This window comes from Lampris incognitus, chromosome 17 (assembly GCF_029633865.1).
Source record: "Lampris incognitus isolate fLamInc1 chromosome 17, fLamInc1.hap2, whole genome shotgun sequence".
NCBI lineage: Eukaryota > Metazoa > Chordata > Actinopteri > Lampriformes > Lampridae > Lampris > Lampris incognitus.
The window spans coordinates 34,524,186-34,541,840 of NC_079227.1; the positions used below are offsets into that span (position 1 = coordinate 34,524,186).

The 17,655-nt window shown below is 46.6% G+C and overlaps 1 protein-coding gene across 3 annotated transcripts; it reads left to right on the forward strand.

Moving 5' to 3' along the window:
- Window positions 1–2,564: 2,564 nt before the first annotated feature.
- On the forward strand, window positions 2,565–13,548 carry atxn7l3b (ataxin 7 like 3b). Of its 3 annotated transcripts, none has more exons than XM_056297076.1 (9): window positions 2,565–3,303; window positions 3,460–3,583; window positions 3,789–3,921; window positions 4,247–4,418; window positions 6,964–7,064; window positions 7,221–7,243; window positions 8,516–8,561; window positions 12,717–12,827; window positions 13,223–13,548. In XM_056297076.1, exons 2-9 carry the CDS (start codon window positions 3,533–3,535, stop codon window positions 13,300–13,302), a joined length of 717 nt encoding a protein of 238 aa, XP_056153051.1. In that variant the 5' UTR covers window positions 2,565–3,303; window positions 3,460–3,532; the 3' UTR covers window positions 13,303–13,548. The 3 variants fall into 3 exon arrangements, with proteins under 3 accessions (XP_056153051.1, XP_056153053.1, XP_056153052.1); XM_056297077.1 differs by having other exon boundaries at window positions 2,590–2,662; XM_056297078.1 differs by lacking the exon at window positions 12,717–12,827 and having other exon boundaries at window positions 2,568–3,303.
- Window positions 13,549–17,655: the final 4,107 nt, after the last annotated feature.

Genomic DNA, 17,655 nt, shown 5'->3' on the forward strand with positions numbered 1-17,655 from the left:
GAAGGAGTTACATTGTGTCTTTGGGGATTTAGAGAAAGCATATGACAGGGTGCCGAGAGAGGAGGTGTGGTATTGTATGAGGAAGTCGGGAGTAGCAGAGAAGTATGTAGGAGTGGTGCAGGATATGTATGAGGGAAGTGTGACAGTGGTGAGGTGGGTGGTTGGAATGACAGATGGGTTCAAGGTGGAGGTGGGATTACATCAAGGATCGGCTCTGAGCCCTTTCTTGTTTGCAATGGTGGTGGACAGGTTGACGGTCAAGATCAGGCAGGAGTCTCCATGACGATGATGTTTGCGGATGACATTGTGATCTGTAGTGAGAGTAGGGTGCAGGTGGAGGAGAGCCTGGAGAGGTGGAGGTATGCACTGGAGAGAAGAGGAATGAAAGTCAGTAGGAGCAAGACGGAATACCTATGCGTGAATGAGAGGGAGGACAGTGGAATGGTCAGGATGCAAGGAGTGGAGGTGACGAAGGCATATGAGTTTAAATACTTGGGGTCAACTGTCCAAAGTAACGGGGGGTGCAGGAGAGAGGTGAAGAAGAGAGTGCAGGCAGGTTGGAGTGGGTGGAGAAGAGTGTCAGGAGTGATTTGCGACAAAAGGGTATCAGCAAGAGTTAAAGGGAAGGTTTACAGGATGGCTGTGAGACCAGCTTTGTTATATGGTTTGGAGACAGTGGCACTGATGAAAAGACAGGAGGTGGAGCTGGAGGTGGCAGAGTTGAAGATGCTAAGATTTTCACTGGGAGTGATGAAGAAGGACAGGATTAGGAAGGAGTATATTAGAGGGACAGCTCAGGTTGGCCGGTTTGGAGACAAAGAAAGAGAGGAAAGATGGAGATGGTTTGGACATGTGTGGAGGAGAGATGCTGGGTATATTGGGAGAAGGATGCTGAATATGGAGCTGCCAGGGAAGAGGAAAAGAGGAAGGCCAAAGAGGAGGTTGGTGAGGGAGGACATGCAGGTGGCTGGTGTGACAGAGGAAGATGCAGAAGACAGGAAAAAATGGAAACTGATGATCGGCTGTGGCGTCTCCTAACGGGAGCAGCCAAAAGTAGTAGTAGTGGTAGTAGTAGATTAAAAACTTCCTGAAATAGAGAAATGGGAAAGACATTTGGAAATTCTGCTGTAACTACAGCTTGTGCTGTTGAAGCAGGAGGGTCACCTAGCTGCTCAGACAATATGGTAAATGGATTGGACTGCGTTTTTCTGGTCTACCGACCGCTCAAAGCACTTTACAGTGTGTGCCTCACATTCACCCGTTTACGTACCCATTCATACACTGATGGTGGAGGCTGCCATGCAAGGCGCTAACCTGCTCACCAGGAGCAGTTTAAGGGTTCAGTATCTTGCTCAAGGACACCTCGTCACGCTCTCTGCAGAAGCCGGGGGGAAAACCAGCGACCCTCCCATTACTAGACAACTCGCTCTACCCCTGAGCCATGCCGCCCCATGGTAGTGGCTTCTGCAGCTATTACCAGTGATGTAATAGTTTAGGTGGGAAAACTGATCTCCAATCAGTGATTATCATTAATTCAATAAAGGTGATATTAAAAAAAGAAAAAAGCATTAATGTGTTTTATTTAAGTACACCGTTCTTTGTAACTCATAAGTGTGGTACTATTTACTGTATTGAGTGTAAAGCACTTTGTAACTGTACGGTTTTAAAAGTGTTATATAAACGTTTGCTTGCTTGCGGTTATGTAGTCTGAATTAGTGTAATGAAGATACATGACAGCCCTACACAAAGCTGGAGAAACCGCTTAGACGCGTTTACCCTTTACCCCGAAGCTAGGTGTTATGCAATAGTCTTGTTAGATAAATGATTTTTCCCCCTTATCAATCCACGGAATAATTGCATATGCAAGAATGTATCTTTAACGTGTGTGTGTGTGTGTGTGTGTGTGTGTGTGTATATATATATATATGATCAATCCAGTGAGTCAAGTAAATTCTTTATGAGACCGTACAAGCCTATTTCATGCCATAAGCAATCATCAGCTGTCAATCAAATGAGTGTTTCTTTTAACAGTTATATATATATATATAATATATGATCAATCCAGTGAGTCAAGTACATTCTTTATGAGACAGTACAAGCCTATTTCATGCCATAAGCAATCATCAACTGTCAATCAAATTAGTGTTTCTTTTAACAGTTATATATATATATATATATATATATATATATATATATATATATATATATATATTAGCACTTCGATTAAGCTAAATTTCATCCACCACTACAGCCTTTTAAACGTCACCATATTTACCATATTGATTTTTATTTATTTGGTGTTGCCTTTCTCTGTTGTAGGGGTGGGGATGGAGATAATGCCCACTGGTTTTTTGTTTTTTAATTTTTACTTCTTACTCTTACCTCCTCGTGTTTTGTCACGTCGTGTCTGGGCTGTTGTGTTCTGTGTTGTATGAAAAATGTTATATTCTTTTAAAAAACAACAACAACAACAACAACGCACCACCACCACCAGAACAGTGACAAGCGCGGACAGAGGGCGCGGGGGACGCAGCGGGGGGGGGGGGGCTTCTCCGTACGATGCGCTCGACAGTGCGCCGGGGGGGTTCGCGGAAAGCCGTGCGGCGATCGATTGCTCCTGCCTGATCCCTCTGACGCTAAAGATGGACGCCTGCCGAATTAGGTAAATAAACACGTAAAGCGATCTGCGCGACTGCGATCGGGGTATTTTTTTTTCCTCTTCCCTCTCCTCGCGCAGGCCGGTTCCTTGGCCTGGCGCGGGCGTCGCTCGCGCTCCCGCGGACGGAGCAGCGGAGTAATGCGGCCAAGGAGCCGCAGTGCAGCGGCGTAGGACCGGCGGAGGCGCTTCGCGGCGATCGCGTCTTATTCCTCGAAGGCAGCGGCGATAAATATGATAAGAGCAGGACACACACAGGTTCGATGCCTTCGCTTTGTTCGAATTTCTAAAACAAGCGCCTTTTGGAAACGTTCGTCGGTTGTCTCGGGCGATCTCAGCCGCCCCCCCCCCCTGTGTAAGCTAGCCTGCTCGTAGCCACGCTCTTTTGTTTTGGCTAACGTTTTTTTGGCTAACGTTTTTTGGCTAACACTTTTTTTGGCTAAGCTACTTCGATTAGCCATTAACCTCCGAATCGTCCAGACCCGGCGCGACGGGACACACGCCGCCTTTTTTGGCGTCCTGCCCGTCGACGTACGACAAGGAGCTGTGCCGAGAGCTACGCTGACATTCTCGGTTGCGTTATTAGCGCGTCGTAAACGTGGAAAGCCTAAAAATCAGCTGCTCGCCCGCTTGTTCAACGTGCCGTTGTAAGTACGTCAGATGGCGTGCCCAGTGTTGGGAGTACATTTCACACACGCACAAAAAAAAAAAATATATGCATTAAGGATCTTTTCACACTCAGTGTTGTTAAACTCTGCGCTGTTGTCGTGTCCCCCCTCACCCCTCATCCCACTGACTTGCAGCCCTGTTTTGGCCGATGCTTGCTGCGCTACAGCATGACCACAGCGGCGTCGGCCCATCGTGTACTTCTGGCAAATGAAAATGGAGGAGGTTTCAATGTCCAGCCTGGACAACAGCAAGCTGGAGGTACGGTAGAGAGCTTCCAACGAGGCCTTTGTAAGAAAACGGTGACGCCGCTGCGCCTTAACGACGATCCACCGCTTGCAAACTGGGAGAGCCGCAGTAATGTGATGATGAGTGTTTGTGAGCGCCAACAGCCCGGCCCTGTGCAGCGTAACCCCTCACCGTTTCTCCCCCACCCCCCCCCTTTTTTTTGCCCTTCACTTGCCAGGGCCTAGCGCAGGACATCCTGTCTGACTTGGTGGAGGATGCGTGCCTGGGGCTGTGCTTTGAGGTACACCGTGCCGTCAAGCAGGGCTACTTTTTCCTTGATGACACGGACCAAGAAAGCATGAGGGACTTCGGTAAGCGTGGGGGACAATCTGTTTGCAGTGGTGAATATGATGCCCCGCTCAGCGCCGCTGTGGTGGGGCGGTGGTGATGTAATTCACGGTAGCAAGGGACGATGATTCAAAATCTGTTGTCTTGCATTACTAGCAGCATGCAAGGGGTAAAAAGCAGGATGAGCTCTTCTCTATGTACCGCACACAGTAGCAATCCATTGCCTTACTCATTGAAAGTGGGCAAGGTTATTTTGAATGTTGTGTGCTCTTGATAAAACTGCCACCCTAGTATGAATAGGGTATGGTGTTTAAACACTCTCGTACGCTTTTGGTTTAAAATTGACAGAAATTGTGGACCAGCCAGGAGTAGATGTGTTCGGCCAGGTGTACAACCAGTGGAAGAACAAAGAATGCGTGTGCCCAAACTGCAGCCGGAGCATCGCTGCCTCACGCTTTGCCCCGCACCTGGAGAAATGCCTGGGAATGGGACGCAACAGCAGCCGCATAGCCAACCGCAGGTACGTGGATAAACCAACCGGCCACCTTTACACCAAGTCAAGGCTCTGTTCCACTGAAAACCAACGGGATATCCTTGTCAAGATGCCCTCAGCAAACTGGTCACTGACATACGTCAAGCACATGTTGATGCTGCAGAGGAGCCCTTCTTCCTCTGTCCTTTAGGCCAAGTAAAACAAAATCTAATGGAGGAAGAAATGCTTTTAGCTTGGCAGTGAGAACAAAGAAAGCGAAGGCAATTGATATTCAAAGCACAGCCATAAAGTGGAGAGAACATAAATTATAGCTACAGTTGTCTTGATGCATGCTCAATAATCCAGGTAAGAAAATCAAAGAAGGTTGAATCAGTTCATCTGGACACAACGTTTATTGAGAGAAACGTTTCGTCACTCATCTAAGTGACCTCTTCAGTCTAAACTGTCTACAGGTATCCCCACCCTTATCAATCATACAGTTCAATACGGTTGTATAACGACTGAAACCAACGACCAGTTTCATGTGCAAATATGGGTGTGACCTTTAACCAGAGTTTCAAAGGCCACGTGTACTATTCACAGAGGATTTGGGATTGTTGCAGTCACAGCATTGTCCTGGGTACGACGTTTGTCCAGGGCATGACGTTAAACTGCAACCGTCAAGTCATCGTCGACTAAACCGGCACCCCCACTTCCACCCTTGGGTTGTTGTGAGGAGGATGTGTGGACACCCAGCAGGACTAAAAACAAAACCTGTCAAAGGGCGGATGAGTTCCTCTGTGAACCAACGGCCATCCATACCTGGAGAGGAGATAGGGACCACCAGGCACTCCCCCTACTGAAACACAATGATGACTCCACCAAAAAGGCATCAGCTGTGCTCCTACAACCTCCATAGCTTACAGAACTGATGATGATGATGATGCAATAACAGTATTGTAAGATGGCGACAGATGTATAACGACCGAAACCAACGACCAGTTTCATGATCAAATATGGGTGTGCCCAAAATCGAAACTCTAGTTAATGGGCACACCCATGTTTGATCATGAAACTGGTCATTGGTCTCTGTCGTGATACATCTGTCGCCATCTTACAATGCTGTGATTGCAACAATCCCAAATCTTCTGTGAAGAGTACACATGGCCTTTGAAACTCTAGTTAATGGTCACGCCCATATTTGCATATGAAATTGGTCGTTGGTTTGGGTCGTTATGCCACTGTATTGTTTATACGGGTGGGGACACCTGCAGTCAGTTGAGACTGAAGAGGTCACTTATACCACGTTCAGACCAAGGACCAGGGTCGGACCAGGGTTATTTGACCAGGGTTAAACCCTTCTTTTGTCAATTCATACCAAGCCAGTCAACACGGGTTCAACCTGGGTCATGACTATTCAGATAGGACCCGGGTCCTATCTGGGAATGGGCGGGGCACACGTCATATTCAGGAGCGGACACGTCATATTCAGGGGCGGACAACACGTCATATTCAGGGGTGGACAACACGTCATATTTAGGGGCGGACAACATGTCATATTCAGTGGTCAGTTCCTGCACTGCACAGAGACAACGGCACAACAAACGAGGACGAGCAAGAACAATCATGGACAATGCTGAAATTCTTCAGATTTTGTCTGTACTTGGAGTCGTTGTCCTCACGCAGTCACCGGAGAATGGACTGAACAAGTTGCTGATGGAGGTGAACAAAATCCAAGCTGTGCTAAGAGCGAGACGATCAGCATTCATGGCCGAAAGTAATAGACGTCGCCGTGAGTACCCCAGAAGAAGAAGAGCTTTTATAATGTCTTCGATGGCGACTGTTGTTTCCCTTGGTACCACAACAAACTGACGAATGTGGGTCCGGGACCGAAGCCATGGACAAGTCTTCTGGGACTCAGTTCAGCGTTTCGACAACGAACAGTGGATGGCTAAGCGGGGTTGGACAACCCGGGTTATCCCTTTCATACACAAAATCAACCCTGGTCCGACCCGGGTCGGAGCTTGGTCTGAAAGGGGCATTAGATGAGTGATGAAACGTATTATTATAAATAAAGTTCCAGTAAAACAGTCCGGGTGTGTCCAAACCAGAAACCATGGATAAACAGTTCCGTTCGGTCTGCTCTTGCAGCACCAGACACCGCCTTCACCACGGGAGATGAAGCGAAGAAGAAGAAGGAGAAAGCCTTCTATGATCTCTGGAAAGCGATCAAAGCAGTCAAACGAGCATACAGCAGGGAAATTGAGGAACAGCTAAGTGCTAATGACCCACGTAGCATGTGGCAGGGATGAAACGTATCTGTCAATAAACGCTGTATCCGGATGAACTGGTTCAACCTTCTTGACACAGCTACAGTTCCAGTTACATTTACTTAGTGCGTAGATGATATTCATCCTTTTCATCTGGTTCACAAAGATACGGCAAATCAGAAATGACACAGAGATGTTAAGAGTTGGACCCTTTTTTTTCTCAAATAAATACCCGTTTCAAATCCAGGGGGCGATGTCTACAGGTTTACGAAGTGATTTTGACTCACTGTGCATATCATGTCTTGTGGCTTCCTCCTCAACAGAATAGTCACTGGTAACAACACAAACAACAAGTCCGAAAGTGACCAAGAGGACAACGATGACGTCAACGACAACGACTGGTCCTATGGGGCAGAAAAGAAAGGTGGTGTACTATCTCTGACCTCTTTTTGGTAACATAGAGATATCGCCAGCTAATGCGAGCCTCCCAATGAAGTTTGGCATGTCAGAGTAAGAAATTTCAAAATTGTTGTCAAAATATATGAGCTGATGTCTTTTTTTCTTTTTCTTTTTTTTACAGCCAAGAAAAGGAAATCTGATAAGGTACTTGAACATTAACTGAAAAAGCGTATTAGTACACTTAGTTTGCAGGAATGTGGCATAGCAAATGTTATCTCTAAGTAAAATCCAGTGCCCCAACTTTTTATCAAGTTTTAACATCAGGAGAAATTGAATTGACTTTTTTGGCTAACAAGAATGTACTTTCTGAAAGCAGCAGTCGTTATGCAGGATGTGAACAACTTTGCTCAGACCACAGAATGGTCTGAGCAAAGTTGTTTTGGTGCTATTTTACTAAACGTCCTATTATAACCGTCATTAAGAAGTGTTTGCAATGAAAATTGGAATATTTCCATGGTAAAAAGTCTTAAAAGTTTATCAGTTAATCATATTTATACTCAAGCCCTTTAAAAAGACTTTTTAAGAAATACAGAAGGGGCGTCCAGGTAGCATGGTGGTCTATTCCGTTGCCTACCAACACCGGGATCGCCAGTTCGAATCCCTGCGTTACCTCCAGCTTGGTCGGGCGTCCCTATAGACACAATTGGCCGTGTCTGCGGGTGGGAAGCCAGATGTGGATATGTGTCCTGATCGCTGCTCTAGCGCCTCCTCTGGTCAGTCGGGCGCCTGTTCAAGGGGGAGGGGGAACTGGGCGGAATGGCGTGATCCTCCCATGCTCTACGTTCCCCAGGTGAAACGCCTCACTGTCAGGTGAAAAGAAGCGGCTGGCGACTCCACATGCATCGGAGGAGGCATGTGGTAGTCTGCAGCCCTCCCCGGATCAGCAGAGGGGGTGGAGCAGCGACCGGGACGGCTCAGAAGAGTGGGGTAATTGGCCAAGTACAACTGGGCAGAAAAGGGGGGGGGATTCCAAAGAAATACAGAACGTGAGTACAACACCTGAGGTTGTCAGTTTGATGTATCATTAAAATGCTGCTGTTCTTGGTGTACCTTTTTTTGGATGAGAAATTGGTTGTTACCCCAAAAGTGTCACAGTGCTGAGACATCACGAAGTATCTTTCAGAGATCACGTCAATTAGTCTACGAGGAGGACGGTACAGATTAGGAGGTGTATGTCGGTCACAGAAACATGGAAGAACCTGGCAAAATTTTTGCATTGTACAAAAAACTCCTGAACAGCGTCATAAAAATACATGAAAACTCACCCGAGACCAGGAATTTAGGCTTAAATCTGTTGCTAAAGTAGTTTCATGGTCACTGAGAGACACTGTCATTAATTATTCCCCTTAGATTTGGGTGTACCTTTTAACTGAAGTACACGCTTTAACAGAATGTTCTTTTTTTCCTGTGCCTCAGAATCCAAACTCGCCCAGAAGATCCAAATCATTCAAGCATAAGAGCGGTAAGTCGAACCAAAACCTTAAACTTGATGGCCTTTCTGTAGTTTGTGAATCTGTTACATCTATTGTATACCAAATCATTTTCTGTTTGCTCTGAAGATACAGTTAAAATGTCTACTGTGATGGTATTATTGCAGTATGCTGAGTTGCAAACACACCAGGAGAACACTCCAAGCAGAATTAGGTATGCTAGTAACATCATAGGGAGCGGCACGGTGGCGCAGTGGTTAGCGCGGTCGCCTCACAGCAAGAAGGTCCTGGGTTCGAGCCCCGGGGTAGTCCAACCTTGGGGGTCGTCCCGGGTCGTCCTCTGTGTGGAGTTTGCATGTTCTCCCCGTGTCTGCTTGGGTTTCCTCCGGGTGCTCCGGTTTCCTCCCACAGTCCAAAGACATGTAGGTCAGGTGAATCGGCCATACTAAATTGTCCCCAGATGTGTGTGTGTGTGTGTGTGAATGTGTGTGTGTGTGTGTTTTCCCCGCTTGCTGCCCAATGACTGCTGGGATAGGCTCCAACATCCCCACTACCCCGATTGGGATAAGCGGCTTGGATAGTGGATGGATGGAGTAATGTCATGGGGTATTGCTAGTAAAGAATACAGTGGATGCTCGGAAGGAGTAGACAATCACAACAAAATAATTGAATGGCTATTCTGAATGATACAAAATAATAATTGTAATATACTCTAATGGTTGTGTCAGGAAGGGCATTGTGGGAAGTTGTAGGTTCCCGGCTAACGGATGTGCTGGATTTAGTCAGGCAGAACCCGCTGCAGGTGATCGATCAGAATCACGCAGATGTCTTCAATTTTTCTGTTTTTATTGCCAACACTACAACCGCAATCCTTGTACAACAGTCTGATGACTCAGTGGTTCTGTGTAAATGAACATAATAAATCACATACTTTTATACAATTATAAGAGGCACATGCTGAAAATATAAACTACGTTACTTTCACAAAGGTACGACTTTACGCTGTTCGAGGTAATCCAACTGGTAAACAGCAGGTAAGTCGTGGCTGTGTATCAAATTAACAAGCGGACCTACGCGCGGCCGTTCGGTCCGCGATTCTATCAGTAACAGTAAACCAGCATAAACCAAACAATATCCTAACGGTACACCTAAAACATGATGCCTGTTTACTGCTGGTAACCGTTAGCTGCTAATATGAGGCCAGACGGTCGGCAGAAAGTGAGGGAAGAGTTGCGCATCATCAATCCCACTCTCTCGTCCGAGACCACCCACTACCAGTGGCAAGACTAGCGAGACGACTGGCAGTGGAGACGGATGCAGATTTTTCCTCAGGGTTTCTTCCCGAAGCCTCCCCTGTAGACGAGTATACCCGCAAGGCAGCGGAGGTCTTCAGTCAGAGTTGTCCTTCTCCTAGATGAGCTGCCCGACAGGGGCTAGCGAGCTTCAGCTACCTGGGGTTGTCCTTCTCCTAGATCGGCTGCCAACCAAGGCTAACGAGTCCAATCGACCCACCCGGTTATACCGCCGGGAACCCGGTCGCCCCCGCAGCAGACTTTGTGAAAACAGGAGGTACCACGAGAAGGTGCTGCTGCGGACACATTTGCGTAGGAATGGCCATATGCTAAGGTCCTGATGGACCCGCGGCGATCACTACACCAGGAGGCGAGAGGCCACCGCACCGCTTCGCATTCCCTTTGGCAAGTAGGACATCTGGCCCAATACTCGCCACCTCCAATTTTTTTTGCCCCCAATTTTTTTAGGTTTGCCCCCTAGGTCAATTCTGATCGGCCCAAAGCCCGTGTAAAGTGAGGCGGAGTTCCGGTGGGGAGAGAGAGCGCGTGAGGAGGAACGTTACGGCGAGAATGTCGCTGCTAGAGAGGGCCTTTTCAACAGGCATGTAGAACTTTGCCAAATCCTTATGTGGATTGACCAGACCGGGTCGGTCAAGGCCCGGGTTAACAACGGCCGCCGTTGGTGCTGTGCCCTCCCAGGGTACTGATGGAAACTGTAAAATCCACTGTGGCGGCCCCTGGGAAACAGGGAACAAGCTGAAAGAAGAAGAAGTTAGATTTATTATTATTACTGCATTGTCAAGTTTATGATGTCATAGGTAAAATATATACTATATATTAATACAAACATTTGACGAATTGATACCAGATGGGAATTGTACATCATTTCTGACTTACATACAAGTTGGACATAAGAACAGACTTAAAAATTGAACTCGTTTGTAACCCGGGGACTTCCTGTATAGTGAAATAATTCAATAAGTAAACACTGAGCTCCCTGTGTGATGGCCTGGCGGTCTGTCCCGGGTGTCTCCCCGCCTGCCGCCCAATGACTGCCGGGATAGGCTCCGGCATCCCCGCGGCCCTGAGAGCAGGATAAGCGGTTCGGATAATGGATGGATGGATATATACGTGACTTGATTTGCATAATTGCCAAAATGCTTTTTGTGGCTGAACAAATCTTTCAAATTATTCAGTTCAAATCTTACTTTATTCAGACACATACTAGGTCCATATTAAGAAAACGGCAACAAAAATACAACACGGGACAACAACACAAAATTATAGCTAAAATATTATGCTTTATATTAAAATGTATCATGAATAAAATGTTCCTTTTATATATTACAATAGCGCAGTTTCTAGTATATATATATATATATATATACACATGCACACACACATATACACTACCGTTCAAAAGTTTGGGATCACCCAAACAATTTCGTGTTTTCCATGAAAAGTCACACTTATTCACCACCATATGTTGTGAAATGAATAGAAAATAGAGTCAAGACATTGACAAGGTTAGAAATAATGATTTTTATTTGAAATAAGATTTTTTTTACATCAAACTTTGCTTTCGTTAAAGAATCCTCCATTTGCAGCAATTACAGCATTGCAGACCTTTGGCATTCTAGCTGTTAATTTGTTGAGGTAATCTGGAGAAATTGCACCCCACGCTTCCAGAAGCAGCTCCCACAAGTTGGATTGGTTGGATGGGCACTTCTTTGAGCAGATTGAGTTTCTGGAGCATCACATTTGTGGGGTCAATTAAACGCTCAAAATGTCCAGAAAAAGAGAACTTTCATCTGAAACTCGACAGTCTATTCTTGTTCTTAGAAATGAAGGCTATTCCATGCGAGAAATTGCTAAGAAATTGAAGATTTCCTACACCGGTGTGTACTACTCCCTTCAGAGGACAGCACAAACAGGCTCTAACAGGTACTATTTAATGAAGATGCCAGTTGGGGACCTGTGAGGCGTCTGTTTCTCAAACTAGAGACTCTAATGTACTTATCTTCTTGCTCAGTTGTGCAACGCGGCCTCCCACTTCTTTTTCTACTGTGGTTAGAGCCTGTTTGTGCTGTCCTCTGAAGGGAGTAGTACACACCGGTGTAGGAAATCTTCAATTTCTTAGCAATTTCTCGCATGGAATAGCCTTCATTTCTAAGAACAAGAATAGACTGTCGAGTTTCAGATGAAAGTTCTCTTTTTCTGGACATTTTGAGCGTTTAATTGACCCCACAAATGTGATGCTCCAGAAACTCAATCTGCTCAAAGAAGTGCCCATCCAACCAATCCAACTTGTGGGAGCTGCTTCTGGAAGCGTGGGGTGCAATTTCTCCAGATTACCTCAACAAATTAACAGCTAGAATGCCAAAGGTCTGCAATGCTGTAATTGCTGCAAATGGAGGATTCTTTGACGAAAGCAAAGTTTGATGTAAAAAAAATCTTATTTCAAATACAAATCATTATTTCTAACCTTGTCAATGTCTTGACTCTATTTTCTATTCATTTCACAACATATGGTGGTGAATAAGTGTGACTTTTCATGGAAAACACAAATTGTTTGGGTGATCCCAAACTTTTGAACGGTAGTGTACATATAGTATATATATTAGAAATGTGTGTGTGTGTGTGTGTGTGTGTGTGTGTGTGTGTGTGTGTGTGTGGCATGATGACGCAGTGGTTAGCACGGTGGCCTCACAACAAGAAGGTCCTGGGTTCAAACCCCGGGGTAGTCCAACCTTGGGGGTCATCCCGGTTTGTCCTGTGTGGAGTTTTGCATGTTCTCCCCGTGTCTGTGTGGGTTTCCTCCGGGGGCTCCGGTTTCCTCCCACGATCCCAAGTACATGTAGGTCAGGTGAATCGGCTGTACTAAATTGTCCCTAGGTGTGATGTGTCGGTCCTCTGATGGCCTGGCGGTCCATCCAGGGTGTCTCCCCGCCTGCCGCCCAATGGCTGCTGGTGATAGGCTCCAGCATCCCCCGACCCTGAGTAAGGGTAAGCGGTTTGGATAATGGATGGACATGTTCAAATCTTAACATTTCTGACTGTCTTGATAGAGTACGATCTCATACCACAAACAAGTTTGTTTAAATGTTAAACCTTACTATTTAGCCGGTCTCAGAAAGGCGGCGGCATTTGCCCAGCCGGTTTTATGCCCATTGTAAAATAAAGACATACCTATCATAGAGATGATCAGGCCTACAATTCAGTCCTCACATCCCCTGAAATTATACTGAGACTATTTACCCTTGTTGTGCTTAAGTGTGTATCCTGTTATCCGGGGGTAAGGACAACCCCCCCCCCATCCCTAACTCATAAAGCTCACTTCTAAGGCGGTCCAGTCATATGTTGTGAATAACGTCGTGGAATCTGCTTCTCTGTTCTGCCAGGCATGATGGGCCCCAGACGTCGCATGGACAACCAGGAGAGCCCGCGCATGCTGATGAAGGAGGAGGCGTTTCCTCAGTAACACAAACAATACTCTTGACAGTTGTGTGTGCACGCACGCACACGCACGCACGCACGCACGCACGCACGGACACAGGGGGAAGACCAGTAACACTTCACCCGCCGCGCTCTTTGTTGTTAAGTCAACGGACCTTGGTGTTGTCGGTGACTTCCACAGTGTTTGCCGTTCTGCAGAAGCAGTCCAAAACCTTCCACAAGTATACTTGACTTGTTTTCCTCTTCTTTTCACTAAATCGTTGTACAAACACTTTTCTTCTCAGTTCATTTCGTTGTAAACTCATTTGCTGGATTCCAAAATGATGTGTATTTCCTCCTAGAAACGCTCTCACTGCACAGAGGATGCTCATGTAGGTCGCCGGCGCGCCCGGCGGAGGCCGCCTCGCGCACAGCTGCTGGTGTTTCGAGGTCCACTTCATGTTAGCGCGTAGCTCGTCTGGGTAAAGAGGGGTCGTCATCCGGAAACGGATCTTCTCCCAGCCGTGGTAGTCGTTTTCAGAAGTTGGTTCAGGTGGGGGCGTCCGGGTGGCGTGGCGGTCTGTTCCGTTGCCTACCAACACGGGGATCCCCGGTTCGAATCCCCGTGTCACCTCCGGCTCGGTCGGGCGTCCCCACAGACACAGTCGGCCGTGTCTGCGGGTGGGAAGCCGGATGTGGATATGTGTCCCGGTCGCTGCGCTAGTGCCCCCCGGGGCGCCTGTTCGGGGGGGGGAACAGCGTGATCCTCCCACGCGCTACGCCCCCCTGGCGAAACTCCTCACCGTCAGGTGAAAAGCGGCCGGCGACCCCGCATGTACGGGAGGAGGCATGTGGTAGTCTGCAGCCCTCCCCGGATCAGCAGAGGGGGCGGAGCAGCGACCGGGTACAATTGGGGAGAAAAAGAGGAGGAAAAAATCCCCCCCCCCACCCCCCCACAGAAAAACAATAAGATGGTTTGGGGGAAAGAAATCGTGTAACCTTTCAGACAATCGCGGCTAAATGGTTCGTCGTTCCTTTTCTCGGTAAACCAAATCCGTCGTTTCAGTTGGGTTTTGCGAGGGGTCTCTTTTCAGTTGTTCGCCTGCGGAGGCGCGTTTTTGAAATGTCCAGCGAATGCACCCATATTCTACAAGCATAACGTTTGCTGTGAAACGCGGGTTTCTGTTGTTGCGTTACGTGGCGGCTAGTCGGGCTTGTTTTCTCGCGTTTGGAAATGTCTTTGTATGATGTGTTTACATTGTGAAGGGTTCCATGTATCCTCAGTGTGATGTGACAGTGTAAATATTTCAATAGTTGAATTGCTGCTACCATGGCTCAGTCTGTTCATCTGTCTAGTGTAATAAATGATTTGTTACTGTCTGTTGGGGTGTTGTGGAAACTTTCTTCTTTTTCTCTCCCCCCCCCCCCTTTTTCTCCCTAATTGTACCCGGCCAATTACCCCGCTCTTCCGAGCCGTCCCGGGTACTGCTCCACCCCCCTCTGCCGGTCCGGAGAGGGCTGCAGACTACCACACGCCTCCTCCCATACATGTGGAGTCGCCGGTCACTTCTTTTCACCTGACAGTGAGGAGTTTCACCAGGGGGACGTGGCGCATGTGGACACACGTGTTCACAAGTATGAGGATGAGGATACTCATCCTCATACTTGATGTGTACAACTTGAAACTTTTCACCAGCGTGCTGGTCGGTGCGGGGGGGGGGGGGAAAGTTTGTCGACAGTTCTGTGCAGGTCGTTGACATGTATCCATGGTAACTCTTGCAGGCGTCGCGAAAATATGCCGTTGTCAATGACGAGCCAACAAACAGGAAACTGGTATGACCGCTGCAGTAGAAACCGGAAGTCAGTGGGCTACAGTTATGCACAGAGTGCGTCCCCCCCCCCCCCCAAGTCCCCGAACAGGGGCCGCGACCAACCAGGGGAGGTGCTAGTGCAGCGACCTAGGACACATACCAACATCCGGCTTCCCGCCCTCTGCAGGGGCACCCGACCGAGCCGGAGGTAACACGGGGATTCGAATCGGCGACCCCCCCCCCTGTTGGTAGGCAACGGGATCGACTGCTGCTCTAACGTTGTAATTGCGCAATATGTTGCGATTAGCATAAAATATATATAGAAAAAACGCGTCTGGTAAAGAAGAACGGCACGACTAATGTGAAGGGGGAAGTCATCATCATAAGCAGGACACACTTATTGATCACAGCAGTTTTCAATAACACCGAACGGTGACCCATTAGGAGTGTACTGTGACGTCTCAGCTGGCCGGGCGTGCGACTTGAACGTGGTGACGTCACTAACAGACCAGCGTTAGTTAGCTGGGCCTGCAGATAGACGGTACCGGCGGTCTGCAACAAACCTGGGGCTTCAAAGATTGTTCCTCACCGCCATGTGCACGCAGCTTGATATAAACCCAACAGCCTTTACTGAAGAGACACGTTGGCGTGGCAGATAACAGGGTCCATGTCAACTCGCGATTCGTTGTGATGACAACCAAGCAACAGATTCTGTTGTCCCCTCTATAATAATAATAATAATAATAATAATAATAATGTAAACTATTAATAACACCCACTGGCCGGTCGACTAGAGCAGTGGTTCTCAACCTTTTTGGGGTCCTGGACCCCCTGCGTATTTTTGATCTACCCTGAGGACCCCTCCACCTGATCTTGGGGGAGGGGGGTTGCAATTTGATAGAAACAGTAGAAACTGCATTTTAAATTGCATTATAGCATTTATTCACTCTTTGGGGCAAAAATAAGAGCTTTCAGTTGTAACTTAGATATAGTTAACAAAACAGAATTCTTATGCAGTAACTTTCAGATATATGTAACAAAACAGAATATGTATTCAGTAACTTTCAGATATATGTAACAAAACAGAATATGTATTCAGTAACTTTCAGATATATGTAACAACACAGAATATGTATTCAGTAACTTTCAGATATATGTAACAAAACAGAATATGTATTCAGTAACTTTCAGATATATGTAACAACACAGAATATGTATTCAGTAACTTTCAGATATATGTAACAACAGAATTTTTATGCAGTAACTTTTAACAATGCAAACGGGAGCGAGATCTCTTATTAAAATACAATAGATTACACTTGTGAAACAGATGTAATTAAGAGAAAAAAGTCCTGTTACCCTTTATAGTTTAGGTAGATAAAGGTCTCAGTCACATTTGAGTAAAATAATCCTATTTCTATAAATGTCATAGGATCTTTTTTTTTAAAGATATTTTATTTTCACGGACCCCTTGCAATTACACCACGGGCCACTAGGGGTCCGCGGACTCCCGGTTGAGAAACACTGCTGTACCACCACCTGGTGCACATCTTCCCGGTGACTGTCCTGCACTGGTACTGGAGACCGGTCTGACCCTTTAGCCGAGCGGTTAGTGATGTCGCCTTGTGGTGCAGTACAGCTCGTATCGAATCCCGCACCGGGCAAGAAAATAACCGGTTACACTGATAATTGACTAATGAGTGACACGGGGTGTTAGTTTCCCTCGGTGTGACTGCTGGTTTGATGTGTGCACCGGGCTTCTAAAGCTCTCATGAAAAGCAGGTGTTTAGGTGGACAACCCGCTGACAACAACAACAACAAAAGAAGAGCAACTTTGCACACTTTACCAAACTTCTTACAAAAGGCCAAGAGTGGATATAATTGGATGACCCAGTTTGGCTGGGCGAGGCCTCGGCGTGCGGCCCAACTGCCGTTCGTAGGGGGGTGGCTTTTTGTTATAAGCCTGTAACGACGGTGTAGTTTCAACTCTACTGCTATTGTTGCTTTACTTGCTCGCTACTGTAACTGGTTATTTTGTTGCGCGGTGCGGGATTCGATACGGGGTGTACTGCACCACAAGGCGACTTCACTAACCGCTCGGCTAAAGGGTCAGACCCGTTAGCTAGGGGCTAACGTGTCTTAGTAGTTTACACCAGTGTTTCTCAACCGGGGGTCCGCGGACCCCTAGTGGTCCGTGGTGTAATTGCAAGGGGTCCGTGAAAATAAAATATCTTTAAAAAAAAAGATCCTATGACATTTATAGAAATAGGATTATTTTACTCAAATGTGACTGAGACCTTTATCTACCTAAACTATAAAGGGTAACAGGACTTTTTTTCTAATTACATCTGTTTCACAAGTGTAACTTATTGTATTTTAATAAGAGATCTCGCTGCCGTTTGCGTTGTTAAAAGTTACTGCATAAAAATTCTGTTGTTACATATATCTGAAAGTTACTGAATACATATTCTGTTTAGTTACATATATCTGAAAGTTACTGAATACATATTCTGTGTTGTTACATATATCTGAAAGTTACTGCATAAGAATTCTGTTTTGTTAACTATATCTAAGTTACAACTGAAAGC

Bases quoted from the DNA above. Each gene is read 5' to 3' on its own strand.
- atxn7l3b (XM_056297076.1), top strand. From the start codon at position 3,533: ATGAAAATGGAGGAGGTTTCAATGTCCAGCCTGGACAACAGCAAGCTG. The intron at 3,922-4,246 runs GTAAGCGTGGGG...TAAAATTGACAG, and splicing joins AGAAAGCATGAGGGACTTCG to AAATTGTGGACCAGCCAGGA. The intron at 7,065-7,220 runs GTGGTGTACTAT...TTTTTTTTACAG, and splicing joins CTATGGGGCAGAAAAGAAAG to CCAAGAAAAGGAAATCTGAT.